At 47.7% G+C, this 14,904-nt stretch overlaps 1 protein-coding gene across 8 annotated transcripts in view; it reads left to right on the top strand.

The window, feature by feature from the left end:
• Positions 1–1,482: 1,482 nt before the first annotated feature.
• Positions 1,483–14,904, top strand: part of ILF3 (interleukin enhancer binding factor 3) — a 29,108-nt gene continuing 15,686 nt past the window's right edge. For 4 of the 8 annotated variants that reach the window (XM_060094145.1, XM_060094142.1, XM_060094143.1 and 1 more), the window contains exons 1-2: positions 1,483–1,667; positions 14,531–14,628. In XM_060094145.1, coding sequence (XP_059950128.1) covers positions 14,626–14,628 — 3 coding nt within the window. In that variant the 5' untranslated portion in view covers positions 1,483–1,667; positions 14,531–14,625. Of the gene's footprint in view, positions 1,668–2,409; positions 2,545–4,937; positions 5,082–14,530; positions 14,629–14,904 lie in introns of all 8 variants that reach the window. The other 4 variants (XM_060094147.1, XM_060094146.1, XM_060094141.1 and 1 more) reach the window with 3 other exon arrangements.

Raw genomic sequence — 14,904 nt, 5'->3', positions numbered from 1 at the left:
TGCACATTTGACATTTTATTTATATCATATGAATAGATTATTGGTTCAAGATCTAAGTGTAAACAAAAATGAAAAGTGATAGGTACAGCATGCACTCATTCTGTAATCACATTTTTACACCTTACCTTGTTAATAACAACTATCATTTTGGGGCATTTGTTCTGCGCAAAGAATTGTGCCAGGTGCTTTTAAGAAAAGAAATCATCACCATTTTGTAGATAACAAAACGGAGGCTCAGGGAGGGGCACTATTCTTGGTCACACCGGGAGACTCAAACCTAGGGCGACCCTGGATCTTGCATTCTTAACAAATTAGCTGCACCATCCCTACGTTTTTGCAAGGAAAATCCGTTATTACGCCGTAAGTTTTGAACGACTTCTCGCCTTCTTTAGGAAGGAAACCTTTTGAACTACTCCTTGCTCCAAATCTCGGCAGTGTCTGAATCACAGACTCGCACACGACAACCTGCCTAACAACGACGCCTGTCGAGCGCCAACTTGATCCTGACAATGGAGATGAGTGGGGTTTAGTTTATGCATAGGCTGTACATCGGGGATCTCACGAAGCGCTCGGGAGGATTCAACGACACCAGGCTTGTAAAGAAAAGGCGCTCGGTCCCCGGTAGCTTTACTTATGAGCCCTGAGAAGTGGTTGGCCGAGCATCTCTGTCGCAGCCCCAGCTCTCCCACCAAAGACCGTTAAGTCTCCAGCTGGGTTTTTTTCTGGATCGGGCGTCAGTTTCTCCATCTGTGAGTGGGCGACTGGAAGATCCCGACCAACTCGGTTCTGCCCTTCAGAAGCTCGGCAATCCGGCTGGGCGCTACACCGGATAAAGTTTTAACACCAAAGACCCCGGGCGCTCGCTTGGCACCAGTCCCGGGGCAGCAACGAGGAGCTCGGCCCGCCCTTTCCTCGCACACACACCTCGAGTCTGCTCGGCCTCTCGCAGGAGATGCGGACAGTGGGGAGGAAGTTCCGCGGGAATCCCTCGATTGGAGGCCGAACCTCCTCTACCGAGAACAAGCCACTATGAGTACGCTCACACGCAAGCTTCTAAGACCCGTTTCCGCCAACGTACTTCAACGAGTGTAAGATGGCGTCCGCGCAGGCGCGTAAACAAGCAGCCGCAGAGAGACAGCCGCTCGCCCTGCCTCACGTGGTAATGGCCTCTCAAAACCGCCATTGAAAAAAAGAGCCGCGATGTTGTCACATGACGCAGGCCTACCAATACGACAACGGGAAGGCGCCAAGGTCCTTGTCACGTGGCCAAGGAGAACTCTGAATTTGCCACTGTCACATGACCAAGTAGAGGCGTGGAAAGGGGAGGGAAACGTTCAGACGTCACGTAACGCGTACGGTTCTGTCACGTGACTAGGGCCCGCCTCCTTATCTTTCTTTGTCCCTCCCTCCCGCTCCGGCTGGGCCTGCGTCGAGCGGCAACGCGGCGGCGAAGGGGCGGGGCTCCGACCGGTCACGTGGCCCCGCACCTCCCCGGCGCGCGCCCGCCCGCTCGCCCCCGGCCCCTGCTCCGGCTCCTCCTCCTCGTCTTCTCGCCATTGCAGTTGGACTCAGCAGCCCGGTGCGCACCGCGTGGCTTTTGGGGCGAGACCCCGGCGGGCTCTGGCAGGAGGGCGGCGGCTGCGGTCGGAGAAGGGGACGCGGACAAGGTAAGAGTCAATGTGGCGGCGGCCGGGCCCGCTCCCGCCTCTTCCCCTCCCCCGCCCGTCCTCCCACTCAGCGCGCGCTCGGCTGAATAGTCGCGGTGACAAGGCCTGAGGCGCCCTGCGCTCCCCGCTTCCGCCCAGTCGTCTCGCCCTGGCGCCTGGCTCATTCCTTCCTTTCCAGCCTTGCTCCCGCGCTCGGCCGTTACTCTCCCCCATTGTGCCGAGGAAACAAAATGGCGGCGGCGAGGGCCCGGTGCGCGCGCATCCGCCCCCCCTCGCGGCCCCTCGGCCGGCGGCGGCGCCTCTCGCGGGGGGTGCGCGCGCACCGGGCCCCCGGCCGCCGCCTCCCCCGAGCCGGGCTTTGTCTGTTGTGGCGCTACGCGCGCACGCGCGCACGTGCCGGCAGCACACACCCCCCTCCGGCCGGGAGCATCCTGACCCACGCTGCGGGGGCGACCCCCCTTTCCCATCTGTCCTCCTCTTTGTCCCAGTCCCGCCCCGAGTTCCAGGAGGGTCCCAGGTTCCCGAGGCGGGAAACGTCGCCTCCTTTGTCCTTACGTGGGGCAGGGAGGCAGACCCCCTCCCTGGAACCCCGTCATTATTTGGATTGCAAAGGAGGCTTCATGGGGTTCCCAAATCTCTGGCTACCTAGGCCTCCCCCAGATCAGGAGCCAGATTTGGCGGAGGGTTTAAGCTTTTCTTCTTTTTAATTCAGGTGTTTCATTGATGTTGAATTTTTCTCCAGATTGCTTCGGACTTGGCATTCAGTCTCCCCCAAAACTGTGATCTGGTGCGATATCTGAGTGTCCTGTGATCTGCAAGATTGGGACCCAAGCATGAGAGCTTGAAACCCTTTCCCTTTTCTACCTTATTTTCTCAGGTAGTTGAGTGACAGATTCTTGGGGTTGCTCTTGAGGTTCTGTCCCGGGTAATACTCCGCCTGGGGGAATTACTTGGGGTGTACAGTGATCAGCATGTTCTCCCCCAGTTCACTGTCTAAACCTAGGGAGAGTAAGCCATCTCTTCTCAATATTTCCAAAACCGTTTGAAAGTTGCTTGGGATTCTGCCTTGGGGACCTGATCGATCAGCAAGGAAGCATTGGTTAACCTTTTCCAGACTCAGGTATTTCAGTGATTCTGAATCTTTTTATGATTGCTTAGGACTGTGATGTCTTTAAAATGAGTGGTCTGGTTGGCATATTTGGAGTCCACAGGAAAACACAAGGTGTCACCCGAAGTTAGGACTGAAATTTACGACTTTAGGCTCTTTTCCTCAGGTATTTGTGGTCTGGAATCTCCACGGATTGCTCACAGTGCTGCCACTATACTTTGTGTGTGGTCTCATGGGATGTAGCTACAGCAGCCGCTCAAGACTGTGAATGAAATGTGGGAACCAGAGGCTCATTCACAGCTGGAATGTGGCGGGGGGGAGGCCCCAGGGCACTGGCAGGTGCTACTATCCCTGTCACTAGTCCTGGGGTCTTTACCCCTGAGCTGTCTCTTGGCCTTGTGGACAGCTCCTGGTCCCTGGGATTTGTGAATAGAATCTGTGCAGACCCTAGCGTTGTCTGAACTGTTTGGAGGCAGGCAGTTACTGCCAGGCTTGGCCTTGCTAGCACTGGGCACTGATTTATCAGGGTCTCCCTACCCTGCTGAAGCTTGGGCCAGCCTGGGAATCTCCCTGTTTCTGGAGTGGAGTGGTGCCTAATCATTTGCAGTTTTTCTTTATTTTTTTCTGATTGAAATTGTCCAGTGCCTGTAGGTAAAAATTCCTTTAACTACTTCCATTGTACTCGAGGAGATGCCCATATTCCTGGGAGTGAGGGATCTAAGGCTGTCTCTTATTTTTCTTAAATTTTTTTCTTGTCAAAACAAACAAAAAAATATTGGCAGGAGTGGCTGCTAATATACATATATATTATGTAATTATAATTTTATTTTTTTGTCTGTTTTGGGTCTTCATTGCAGCGCGCGGGCTTTTTCTAGTTGTGATCAGGGGCTACTCTTTATTGTGGTGCGCGGGCTTCTCATTGCGTTGGCGCTTCTTGTGGAGCACACGCTCTCGGCGCATGGGCTTCAGTAGTTGTGGCATGCGGGCTCAGTAGTTGTGGCTCACAGGCTCTAGAGCGCAGGCTCAGTAGTTATGGCACATGGGCTTAGTTGCTCCGTGGCATGTGGGATCTTCCCGGACCAGGGCTCGAACCCATGTCCCCTGCATTGGCAGGCGGATTCTTAACCACTGTGCCACCAGGGAAGCCTTGGCTGTTAATATCTTTTCTTTTCTCAGTTTAAGGAGAACACTTTGGGTTTATTTATTTATTTATTTTTGGCTGCGTTGGGTGTTCATTGCTGCACGCAGGCTTTCTCTAGTTGCGTCGAGTGGGGGCTGCTCTTCTTTGCGGTGTGCAGGCTTCTCATTGCTGTAGCTTCTCATCGCGGAGCACGGGCTCTAGGCGCGCCGGCTTTAGTAGTTGTGGCACGCGGGCTCAGTAGCTGTGGCTCGCGGGCCATAGCGCACAGGCTCAGTAGTAGTGGCGCACGGGCTTACTTGCTCCGCAGCATGTGGGATCTTCCCAGACCAGGGCTCGAACCCGTGTCCCCTGAATTGGCAGGTGGGTTCTTAACTACTGCACCATCAGGGAAGTCCACTGGCTGTTAATATTTTGATGTCACAAATATGGTGCTCATGCTCCCCTGGTGAAGTTTGCCACATAGGGACAGGTGGAGTCGCTGATGAGGAAAGAACCTTTTACAAGTCTATAAGCCTCTTCTCTTTGGTTAAACATAGGCAGCACTTGTAGGCTTCAGCAGCATGTGGGAGTTGGAACTGTGCTCACTTTTTAAAAATTATTTATTTATTTTTGGCAGCATTGGGTCCTCGTTGCTGCATGCGGGCTTTCTTTTAGTTGCGGTGAGCAGGGACTACTCTTAGTTGCAGTGTGCGGGCTTCTCATTACGGTGGCTTCTCTTGTTGCGGAGCACGGGTTCTAAGCGTGCGAGTTTCAGTATTTGTGGCGCATGGGCTCAATAGTTGTGGCGCATGGGTTCTAGAGCGGAGGCTCAGTAGTTGTGGCGCATGGGCTTCGTTGCTCTGCGGCATGTGAGCTCTTCCCCGACCAGGGCTTGAACCCGTGTCCCCTGCATGGGCAGGCGGATTCTTAACCACTGCGCCACGAGGGAAGCCCTGTGTGCTCAGTTTTGAAAAAGGATTTAAAAGTTTTCTTTGGGCTGAGGTGGCTCCCTCTTATTTACCTTTCTCATCTTTCTCTCCAGTTCCTCCTGATTTCACCTTTTACATCTCAGAGGAATGATTCCTTCCCCCTGGAAACTTGCCCTCCTGCTACGTTTTGTCATTAAGTTGCTTAACCTTGTGCAGTCTTGAAAGATGTGTAAAGTGTCACCATCTAGTATTAGCAGGTATGGCCCACAAAATGGTGATATTTGATTTGCATGTTGCTTTGATCGAATATTCTCAGGAGTTAGGATTTTTAGGCTCTGTGTATTATTATTATTATTATTTTACTTAATTTATGGCTGTGTTGGGTCTTCTTTGTTGCATGCGGGCTTTCTCTAGTTGCAGCAGGCGGGGGCTACTCTTCGTTGCGGTGCACGGGCTTCTCATTTCAGTGGCTTGTTGGCGGAGCATGGGCTCTAGGCGCATGGGCTTCAGTAGTTGTGGCTCACGGGCTCTAGAGCACAGGCTCAGTAGTTGTGGCGCACGGGCTTAGTTGCTCTGCAGCATGTGGGATCTTCCTGGACCAGGGTTCGAACCTGTGTCCCCTGCATTGGCAGGCGGATTCTTAACCACTGCACCACCAGGGAAGTTCCTCTGTATATTATTATATATTATATTTTATTTTAACAGAGTCCTGGGCAAGAAAGATTTGATTTCTTTTTCCAGTGGCAGGGTTCAGAATTAGAGGCAAATAGTGGTTTGATGGGAGCCTACACACTGTTGGTTAGTGAAATGGGGTTGCAGCCCTGAAGAGATGAGGCGGACTTTAGTCTTCTGCTGCAGCATTTGACAATTTTGTCTGAAGCCACTAGTTTCCCTCCTACTTTGTTATTTAGGGTAAGTCGGTGCTGCCTCTGTGATGCTAACAGTGTTACAGAAATAATACTGAAAGCAGGGTAAGCATATGTTTGTTGGGGAGGCTTGTCAGTGTGCTGACTTTCTAAAAGAAATTGTTTCTTGCCATTGTTATGTTCTATTAAATCTCTGTGGGATTTTTCCTAGACATCATTTTTTAGGTGATACTGTTATAAATAGCAATTGGAAATTCAGTCAGACTTTTAAAAAAAAATATTTATTGGGCCTCCCTGGTGGCGCAAGTGGTTGAGAGTCCGCCTGCCGATGCAGGGGATACGGGTTCGTGCCCCGGTCTGGGAGGATCCCACGTGCCGCGGAGCGGCTGGGCCCGTGAGCCATGGCCACTGGGCCTGTGCGTCCGGAGCCTGTGCTCCGCAACGGGAGAGGCCACAACAGTGAGAGGCCCGCGTACTGCAAAAAAAAAAAAAAAAAAAAAAAAAAAAAAAATTATTTATTTGGCTATATTGGGTCTTAGTTGCAGCATTTGGGATCTAGTTCCCCGACCAGGGATCGAACCCGGGCCCCCTGTGTTGGGAGTGTGAAGTCTTAGCCACTGGACCACCAGTGAAGTCCTTCATTCAGACTTTTAACATCAGCTGTTTTCAGATGTTTTGTGAAATGATGTCCAGTTGAAATTTAATTTTTTTCTCTTCTCATTGGATGTCCACATAATGAAGAAATTGAAAACCGTGGCTCTAGTTTTAACAATAAAATGAGTTTACTGTCCAAGGGATATTTTCTTGTCCATATAAGATCACAAAGGATCATTTACAAAGTTGAATGTGTGTCCTTTTACTAGAGTCTGTAAATTTATTCCAGATTATTTTTTTAATCTTAGGTGATTAGTGAGAAGAGGTGCTATTGGCAGTTTGAGGTTCATGGTAATTTTCCTTGAAACAGCCATTTATATGATTTCCATTAGGATTGTGGTTCACGCTCAGGGGTAAGGTCTTACTGGGATAATCTTCTAGGCCACTTGCTTTTGTGCTGCTTGCCTTTGAACTGATTTCTTTCTTTTATCTGAGTGTGTGGTGTGTGTGTACGTAAAGGATGAGTGTGGTAAGTTAGGCTTGCTTTTCAGTGGTACATTTAGAGCTTTTGCAGGTTAATAATTCTTATTGTTTATTCATAATTCAAAAAAAACCCAGTCTAAATTTCCCTAATATGGAAATGACCAGCCCAGCCCCATGGCTCATAGTGTCTCTTCATATTTATTTATAACAGCCAAGAGCTAGAACCCACCCAGATGTCCTTTAATGGGTGAATGGTTAAACTATGTTACATCCTTATCATGGAATACTAGTTAGCAATAATGAACAAACTGTCAATACACACACAACTTGGATGAATCTTGAGGCAGTTACGCTGCAAGAGACAAGCCAATCCTGAAAAGTTGTATGCTTTACAATTCCATTAATATAACATTCTTGGAATGCTAAAATTACAGAAACCTTAAAAGGATTAGTGGTTGCTAGGGGTTAGGCATTGGGGAGGGGGGACAGTTGGAAGGTGAATGTGACTATAAAGGGCAACAGGAGGGATCCTTGTGACAGCAGCAGTCTGTATCTGATTGCGGTTGTGATATTGTTCTAGAGTTTGCAAGATGTTGCCATTGGGGGAAACTGGGTAGAGTACATGGGGGATCTCTCTTATTTCTTACAGCTGCATGAGAAGCTACAGTATCTCAAAATTAAAAAGTTTCATTTGAAAAAGAAACTCTTACCCACTAAAATAATTCAGTTTTCATGTTATGTTAATATTTAACATCCTTTGAGAGACAGTCATTTTTTTTTTTTTTCTTAACTAGAAACTAGTTTTTAAAAAAACTGGGGAGGGGGCTTCCCTGGTAGCGCAGTGGTTGAGAGTCCGCCTGCCGATGCAGGGGACACGGGTTTGTGCCCCGGTCCGGGAAGATCCCACATGCTGCGGAGTGGCTGGGCCCGTGAGCCATGGCCGCTGAGCCTGCGCGTCCGGAGCCTGTGCTCTGCAACGGGAGAGGCCACAAGGGTGAGAGGCCCGCGTACCACACACACAAAAACAAAAAAACTGGGGAGGGCTTCCTTGGTGGCTCAGTGGTTAAGAATCTGCCTGCCAATGCAGGGGACTTGGGTTCAATCCCTGGCCCGGGAAGATCCCACATAATGTGGAGCAGTTAAGCTCGTGCACCACAATTACTGACCCCACGTGTCGCAAGCTAGTGAAGCCCGTGGGCCTAGAGCCTGTGCTCCACAACAGAGAGAATCCACCGCAGTGAGAAGCCCGTGCACCGAAACGAAGAACCCCTGCTCTTTGCAACTAGAGAAAGCCCATGTGCAGCAATGAAGACCCAACACAGCCAAAAATAAATTAAATAAATTTAAAAAAAAAACCTGAGGCTTTCCCATGGGAACACAGGGGAAGGTTGCCTCTGCCTGCCCCTCCCCCCTCAAGGATTTCTAAGCTGGCTTCCCTTCCCCCCTTGGTGCCTGAAGGGCATGTTGCTAAAAGAGTTTAATAATTCCCACTTGGAGTCACATTAAACCTTTTTGCTGTAATATTGTTTTTTCACAGGCAGATGTTAAAATATTTCTGTTGGTTCATCCAAGAGTAGCTGAAATTACTCCTTCAATACATTGCATTTGTAGTTCTACAGCTGATAGAGCATTTTTCCACCTTGTCACCTTTAATCCTTACTGGCTCTGAGGTGTAGGTAGTGTTTTAATCTCATTTTTGACTGAGCTCTGAAAAGATAAAGTGATTTGTTGGAGGTTCCACAGTGGCCAGGTTGGAAAGCCCAGGTGGGCGCAAACCTGGGGCTTCTGTTTCTGAGACCTGTGGCTGTTCCACGGTGTCATTGGGCCTGGAGGCCTGGGTCTCACAGACCAGTTATAGTTCCAGAAGCAATTTAGGAAACAACCTGAATTTGCCAGTTAAAATATCTTTTTAATTAGTTAACATACTCCATCTCCATCTTTTCATAAGAAAAAAGGATGTTTTAATACTGAACATATAGGAAGAAAATAAGTTTAGAGTAGAGGACAGTCCTTTCTTTAATTAATTTATTTTTGGCTTTGTTGGGTCTTGTTTGCTGCACGCGGGCTTTCTCTAGTTGTGGCGAGCGGGGGCTGCTCTTCATTGCAGTGCGCAGGCTTCTTATTGCAGTGGCTCTCTTGTTGTGGAGCACAGGCTCTAGGCGCGGGCTTCAGTAGTTGTGGCACGTGGACTCAGTAGTTGTGGCGCACGGGCTTAGGTGCTCCGCGGCATGTGGGATCTTTCTGGACCAGGGCTAGAACCCGTATCCCCTGCGCTGGCAGGCGGATTCTTAACCACTGTGCCACCAGGGAAGTCCCAAGGACAGTCCTTTAAATAGAAAATATTTGTGAACATCTTTATTCCTAACTTTATACCTCCCTATGGACCAGTAAAAACACTGTTGGGGACAGAACTGGGAACCATTGCACTAGACTTAAGATATGTCTTGAGTTGAAAATTTTCTCACAGTGGCATCCATAATCAGATTTTAGATTGGACTCTTCTGGCTGGGTTGCTTTATTAAAATTATTTTCCATATATCCTCAGTGATGTGAATCTGTAAAAGTTTAAGGAGTCACTTACAAGTTGTATGTATTATTTCACTTTGCATTCCAGGATAGGATTATATCTCCAGAGGTCAGGGAACCAGGATTGGGTCCTGTACCTTTTAAAGCCTAATTAGGTCTCTTTAAGAGGAACATCCAGTTTGGGATCATTCCCAGGAGTGACTGGGACTCTAGGTTTTGTGAAATACCCTGGATGGGGGAATTTACTCTGGAAGATAGGTGGGGCCATACCTGTTGAGGTGTTGTCACTACACCTGTTCATTCATTCTACAGACATGTGTTGATCCACACGTGCTGACTTGGGCACGTTTCTTTCCCAACAGCAAGTGGTCATGAACGGCATATTCCAGTTAAGTGAGAGGTCAGAGAGGTGGTCATCTCACCGCATGCTGTCGTTTAAACTTCTGTAACTCTGCATGCTCTGGGTGGGCTGGTTTTGAGAACAAAAGAAAGAAACCTGATCCCTGCATGTTAGAACATCCCCAAACCACACAGAGGTTGTTCAAGATCCTGATTCTTCCTCTTCACTCGTTCTTTTTTTGGACTTCTTTTCAGAGAGGCTGGGCTGGTAAATATCAGGCTTCAGTTGGGCCTGGTTTGAATCCTGAATGAGGTTGCAGGAGCAGCTCTGTGAGCCTTTCAAGGCTTGGGTTTAAAGTTAGATTGGCAGGGGGCAGTGGAGTGTTGCATATATAGGTGGGTATTGTGGGTTTCTTGCCAGCGGTGTTCCTCAAAATCTTGAAAAGGAGGTTAAATGAGGTGGATTCTCTGGTATTCAGGACTGGAGCAGCTGGCTTCCAAGAAGCTGATTTGGATGACAGATCAAGGCGCACACAGAGGCAAGTGAGGCCGGTTTTGTTGCCCTGCAAAGAAGTATTGACTCCAGTTTTTGTTTTTGTTTTTGGTTTTTTTGCGGTACGGGGGCCTCTCACTGTTGTGGCCTCTCCTGTTGTGGAGCACAGGCTCCGGATGCGCAGGCTCAGTGGCCATGGCTCACGGGCCCAGCCACTCCGCGGCATGTGGGATCTTCCCGGACCGGGGCATGAACCCGTGTCCCCTGAATCAGCAGGTGGACTCTCAACTACTGCGCCACCAGGGAAGTCCTGATTCCAGTTTTTATTATTTATTTATTTTTGGCTTTGCCACGCGGATTGTGGGATCTCAGTTCCCCAACCAGGGACTGAACTCGTACCCTCGGCATTGAGAGTACAGAAGCCTAACCACTGGGCCGCCCGGGAATTCCCGACTTCAGTTTTTACATGTTTGTTTTAGTTCACAGAATAAGTACTCTTACTCGCTTTGTGCCCCTGAATCAGAAGCCATCGCCACTAAGGCCTGGCCTGAGGGAGGAGGGCCAGAGGATGAAAGGATCGCAGATGGGCCAAGGGTGGTGGTCAGAGTTAGCCACAGCCCAGTGAGCCCCTTTAGGGGTCCCTTCTTGGGCCTGCCTCTCAGGTGAGGCAGCCTGCTGGAGCAGAGGCCACAGCCATGCTCCTAGCTTTAGCAGTGAAGACAGCAGGTGGAAACCTCGCTGCGGGACGTTTGCTGAAGACGGGAGCATTTGGGGGGGGGCACAAATGTCCTTGAGGGCTGATGTTTTACACAGTGAATATCTTTTTTTTTTTTAAGGTTTCATTTTATTTTATTTTTTTATTTTTGGCTGCGTTGGGTCTTCGTGGCTACGCACGGGCTTTCTCTAGTTGTGGCGAGCGGGGACTACTCTTCATTGCGGTGCGCGGGCTTCCCATTGTGGTGGCTTCTCATTGCGGAGCATGGGTTCTAGGTGCGTGGGCTTCAGTAGTTGTGGCATGCGGGCTCAGTAGTTGTGGCTCGAGGGCTCTAGAGTGCAGGCTCAGTAGCTGTGGCGCATGGGCTTAGTTGCTCCGCGGCATGTGGGATCTTCCCGGACCAGGGCTCGAACCCATGTCCCCTGCATTGGCAGGCGGGTTCTTAACCACTGCGCCACCAGGGAAGTCCTATCTGCCATTGACATCTGACTTTAGTTGTGTTTCACATATCTCTCCATCTCTATTCTTTTCGTCTTTCAGTCCACTTCATTTTATTGAAACATAATTAACATAATCTATTTTTACGATGCTTTTCAAAGTAGCAGAAAGTTGTAGTCTTTCCTTTAAATATTAACTAGAGTCCAGTATTTATTTACATTTCTTTTATTTTGAAGTAAATGTACAGATCTTGAATATCCAATTCAATGGATTTTGGCCAGTGCATGTCCCCATCAGTGTTGCCAAGATGTAGACCATGACCATCACCCCAGAAGGTTTCTGGGACCCCTTCCCAGGTGTTTCCTGCCACCATCCCCCAGAGGCAACCGCTGATGAATTTTGGCTGTTTTGCTGAGTTCGAGAACTTCATCTGGGTGGAAGCTTTTTTTTTTCCTTTTTCTTTTTTGATAGTTGCCCCAAATGTAGCCACTGGAAGTCTTAACAGGTCAGCTCAATTGTCCTTTGGACAAGCTTGCAGTAATCTGTGCATGTTTCCTTGCTTTCTGACACTGCAGCGTGACCCAGGCTCACCCACCATAATTGTGCATCAGGTGCCGAATCAACAATTTCTTCCAGGAGCTCCTTTTAGAAGATTTTAGACAATATCAGTCCTACAAAACCCTGAATAAAAAGGTCTTAGTCACCTGGGATCTCAGTTTAAGCTCTGTTATTTTCAAGTCTCTATATCTGATATCTGTGGTGGAGGAAGAATGTAAGATGAAGAGATGGTAAATGTACAGTGATGCATTGGCTCCGGGCACCATGTTGGATTTGGAGGGAAGGCGTTTCTCCTTTAGGGTACACTCGCTGGCCAGGTCCACAGGAATGGGGGACTTGCGTGCTGTGTTCATCACTGTCCCAGCATCTAGCTCAAGGTCTGGCATGGGAGGTGCATGCTGGATACTTTTGAATAAGTAAATGCAGTTTTTGTTTTTTGGTTTTTTTTTTAGTAAATACAGTTTTAAACATCATCCTTCATTATCAGATTGATGAAGTTTCAGTATAGATATGGCCAGGACTGGTGGCTGTTTAACATGGGCTCCTCACCAATCAGCTGTGATTTCTGATGGCCTGCCTCTTGTCAGTTTAGAATTGGTTTTCTGAGCTTTGCTTTAAATTTTAGATTACCTGCCATGGTTGCACTTTTGTAAGAATTCTTGTTTACTACTCACTTAAAAAAAAAACCCAAAAACTGTTATGGAAATTTTCCAACATGCACAAATGATCCCAGTCTACCCATCCTCATCTTCAGCAGGTATCAACATTTTCCAGTGTTGGTTTATCCTTTTCCCTTCTCCACTCCCCACCTCACTGGAGTATTTTAGAGCAAATACCAGGCATGTAGTTTAAGCCATAAATTTATCTTAAATATGTATCTAACAGATAAAAACATTCTTGTCTTTTTTTTTTAATAAGATATTTTATTTATTTATTTTAGCTGCATTGAGTCTTCGTTGTTGCGCGCGGGCTTTAGTTGCGGTGAGCGGGGGCTACTCTTCGTTGCGGTGCGCGGGCTTCTCATTGCGGTGGCTTCTCATGTTGCAGAGCATGGGCTCTAGGTGCGCAGGCGTCAGTAGTTGAGGCTTGCGGGCTCTAGAGCACAGGCTCAGTAGTTGTGGCACACGGGCTTAGATGCTCCGCGGCGTGTGGGATCTTCCCGGACCAGGGATCGAACCTATGTCCCCTGCAGTGGCAGATGGATTCTTAACTACTGCGCCACCAGGGAAGCCCCAAAGACATTCTTTTCAAACACAGCCATAATATCATTCGTTCCTAACTGAAGAACAACTTTTCCTTAATACAGGACGTGCTTTTGCATGTGCTCCGCCCCTACAACAGCCAGTGATGTACATCTTGTCTATAGCAGAAGTTGGTGCTGTTTTTGTGGGTCTGTAGGATTTATGCTCCATGCTTTCCATAGGTCAACTCATTTAATTTTCACAGTCCCCTTGAAGAGGTAGAGGAGTAGATTCATGTTGCAGGTTAGAAGGAAACTCCAATGAAACTTCAGGGCAACACAGGTAGTGGCCCAGCTGGCAAAGTTTCAGGCCCACATCTTTGCAAAAGCTCCCACTTGGTGACTACCAAGGGCCCAGGCTCAGCCAGGAGCTGAGCCCAGGGACTGGTCCTCCACTCCTCCCTTCCCTCCCTCCAATGTCAAGGAGCATTTGACGCCACCTGTCCTTTTGCCTGGCTCTGCAGGGGCATCGCCTGTCATTCCACCCTTAGATTTTCAAGTTCTACTTTGGAACACTTCAAGTTTTTGATGAGATTGCTAAGTAGTCCTGAAGCATTGTGGGAAATTCTTGTTCTGGCTAGCCATGTCGGAGTTTATCCTTGAAGGGGGTGCGTTTCCGAGATGAACCTGCTGCCCTGGCTGGTAACTGGTATGGATCGAAGGGGCTAGCTGTTATGTGGCTGGAGGGAATGGGAGGATTCATCTGTTGCCTGTTACGCTGATGGAGTTTTTTTGGTTGTTTACTCATTTGGAAGATTTCAGTGTGGACCAGACTGTTTGCATAGAGTAGGAATTGAGTAGGTTGTAGTCAGCATGTTATTTAGAGTCCAAAATTCTAATTATAACTATGTTTGTCTTGAAGACTTCTGTTGTGTATTTCAGTTGTCTCAGCCACTCCAGAATTGAACCCACAGGTGTGTCCACGTGCTGCAGTGGCCACATCCATCTGACGTTTCAGAAGGTTCTTGCCTCTCCAGTTTAGAGAAACCTTTTGAGCCCCTCTGTTTCCTGCTTTCCTTCCATCTCTTCATTACCCTCAAGGACCAGAGCTCTTTCCCTCTCTTTTTCTTCTCCAAATACCAAGATTTTGCTGAACATTTTCACCTGTACCATTTTCTGGAGGCTTGTTAAAAGGTTTATTTTTTATTTGTAAAAATTGGCATACTTATATAAAGATACGACGAAAAGGGATTTTTTAAAAAGTAAAAATCACCTGAGTGTGGGCCTGAAGTGAGACGCACCTTCTAGAAACCAGCTGTTTTCATTTTTATGGAATTTTATAATTAGTTGTTTGTACCGTGGCTTAGTGGTTACTTGGAAATAAAGATGTGTCCTGCTGTGTGGACGGACCTCCTTCCTGAGGCAGCGCCGCTTGCATCCTGCTGAATATCTGACTGCTAAGATTCATTCATTGATGAAATATGTGAAACTAAAAAGATTTTCTGATCTTATAGATAGTTGAAGTATTGATAACACCAAGGAAATCTGTCACAATTTGAAAAGATAAGCAAAAATTTGATTTCCAGACACTACAGAAAAAGAAGTAAAAATGGTAAGAAAGTTTTTTTCTTAATCATAGATACTGTTTCTTCATTCATATACAAAAACGTCTGTAGTGTTGCCCCAAAGCATTTGATTCTTTTTTCTAAATTGAAGTAGTTGACTTACAATATCATATTAGTTTCAGGTGTACAACAGTAATTTGATACTTATTGTAAATTATATTCCATATAAAATTTTTATAAAATATTGGCTATCTTCTCCATCCTGTTCATTGTGTCCTTGTAACTTGCTTATTTTGTACTTAATAGTTTGTTCCTCTTAATCC

The sequence above is a fragment of the Mesoplodon densirostris genome, chromosome 3, assembly GCF_025265405.1.
Source record: "Mesoplodon densirostris isolate mMesDen1 chromosome 3, mMesDen1 primary haplotype, whole genome shotgun sequence".
Lineage (NCBI taxonomy): Eukaryota > Metazoa > Chordata > Mammalia > Artiodactyla > Ziphiidae > Mesoplodon > Mesoplodon densirostris.
This window is presented reverse-complemented; position numbering and strand designations above follow the sequence as displayed.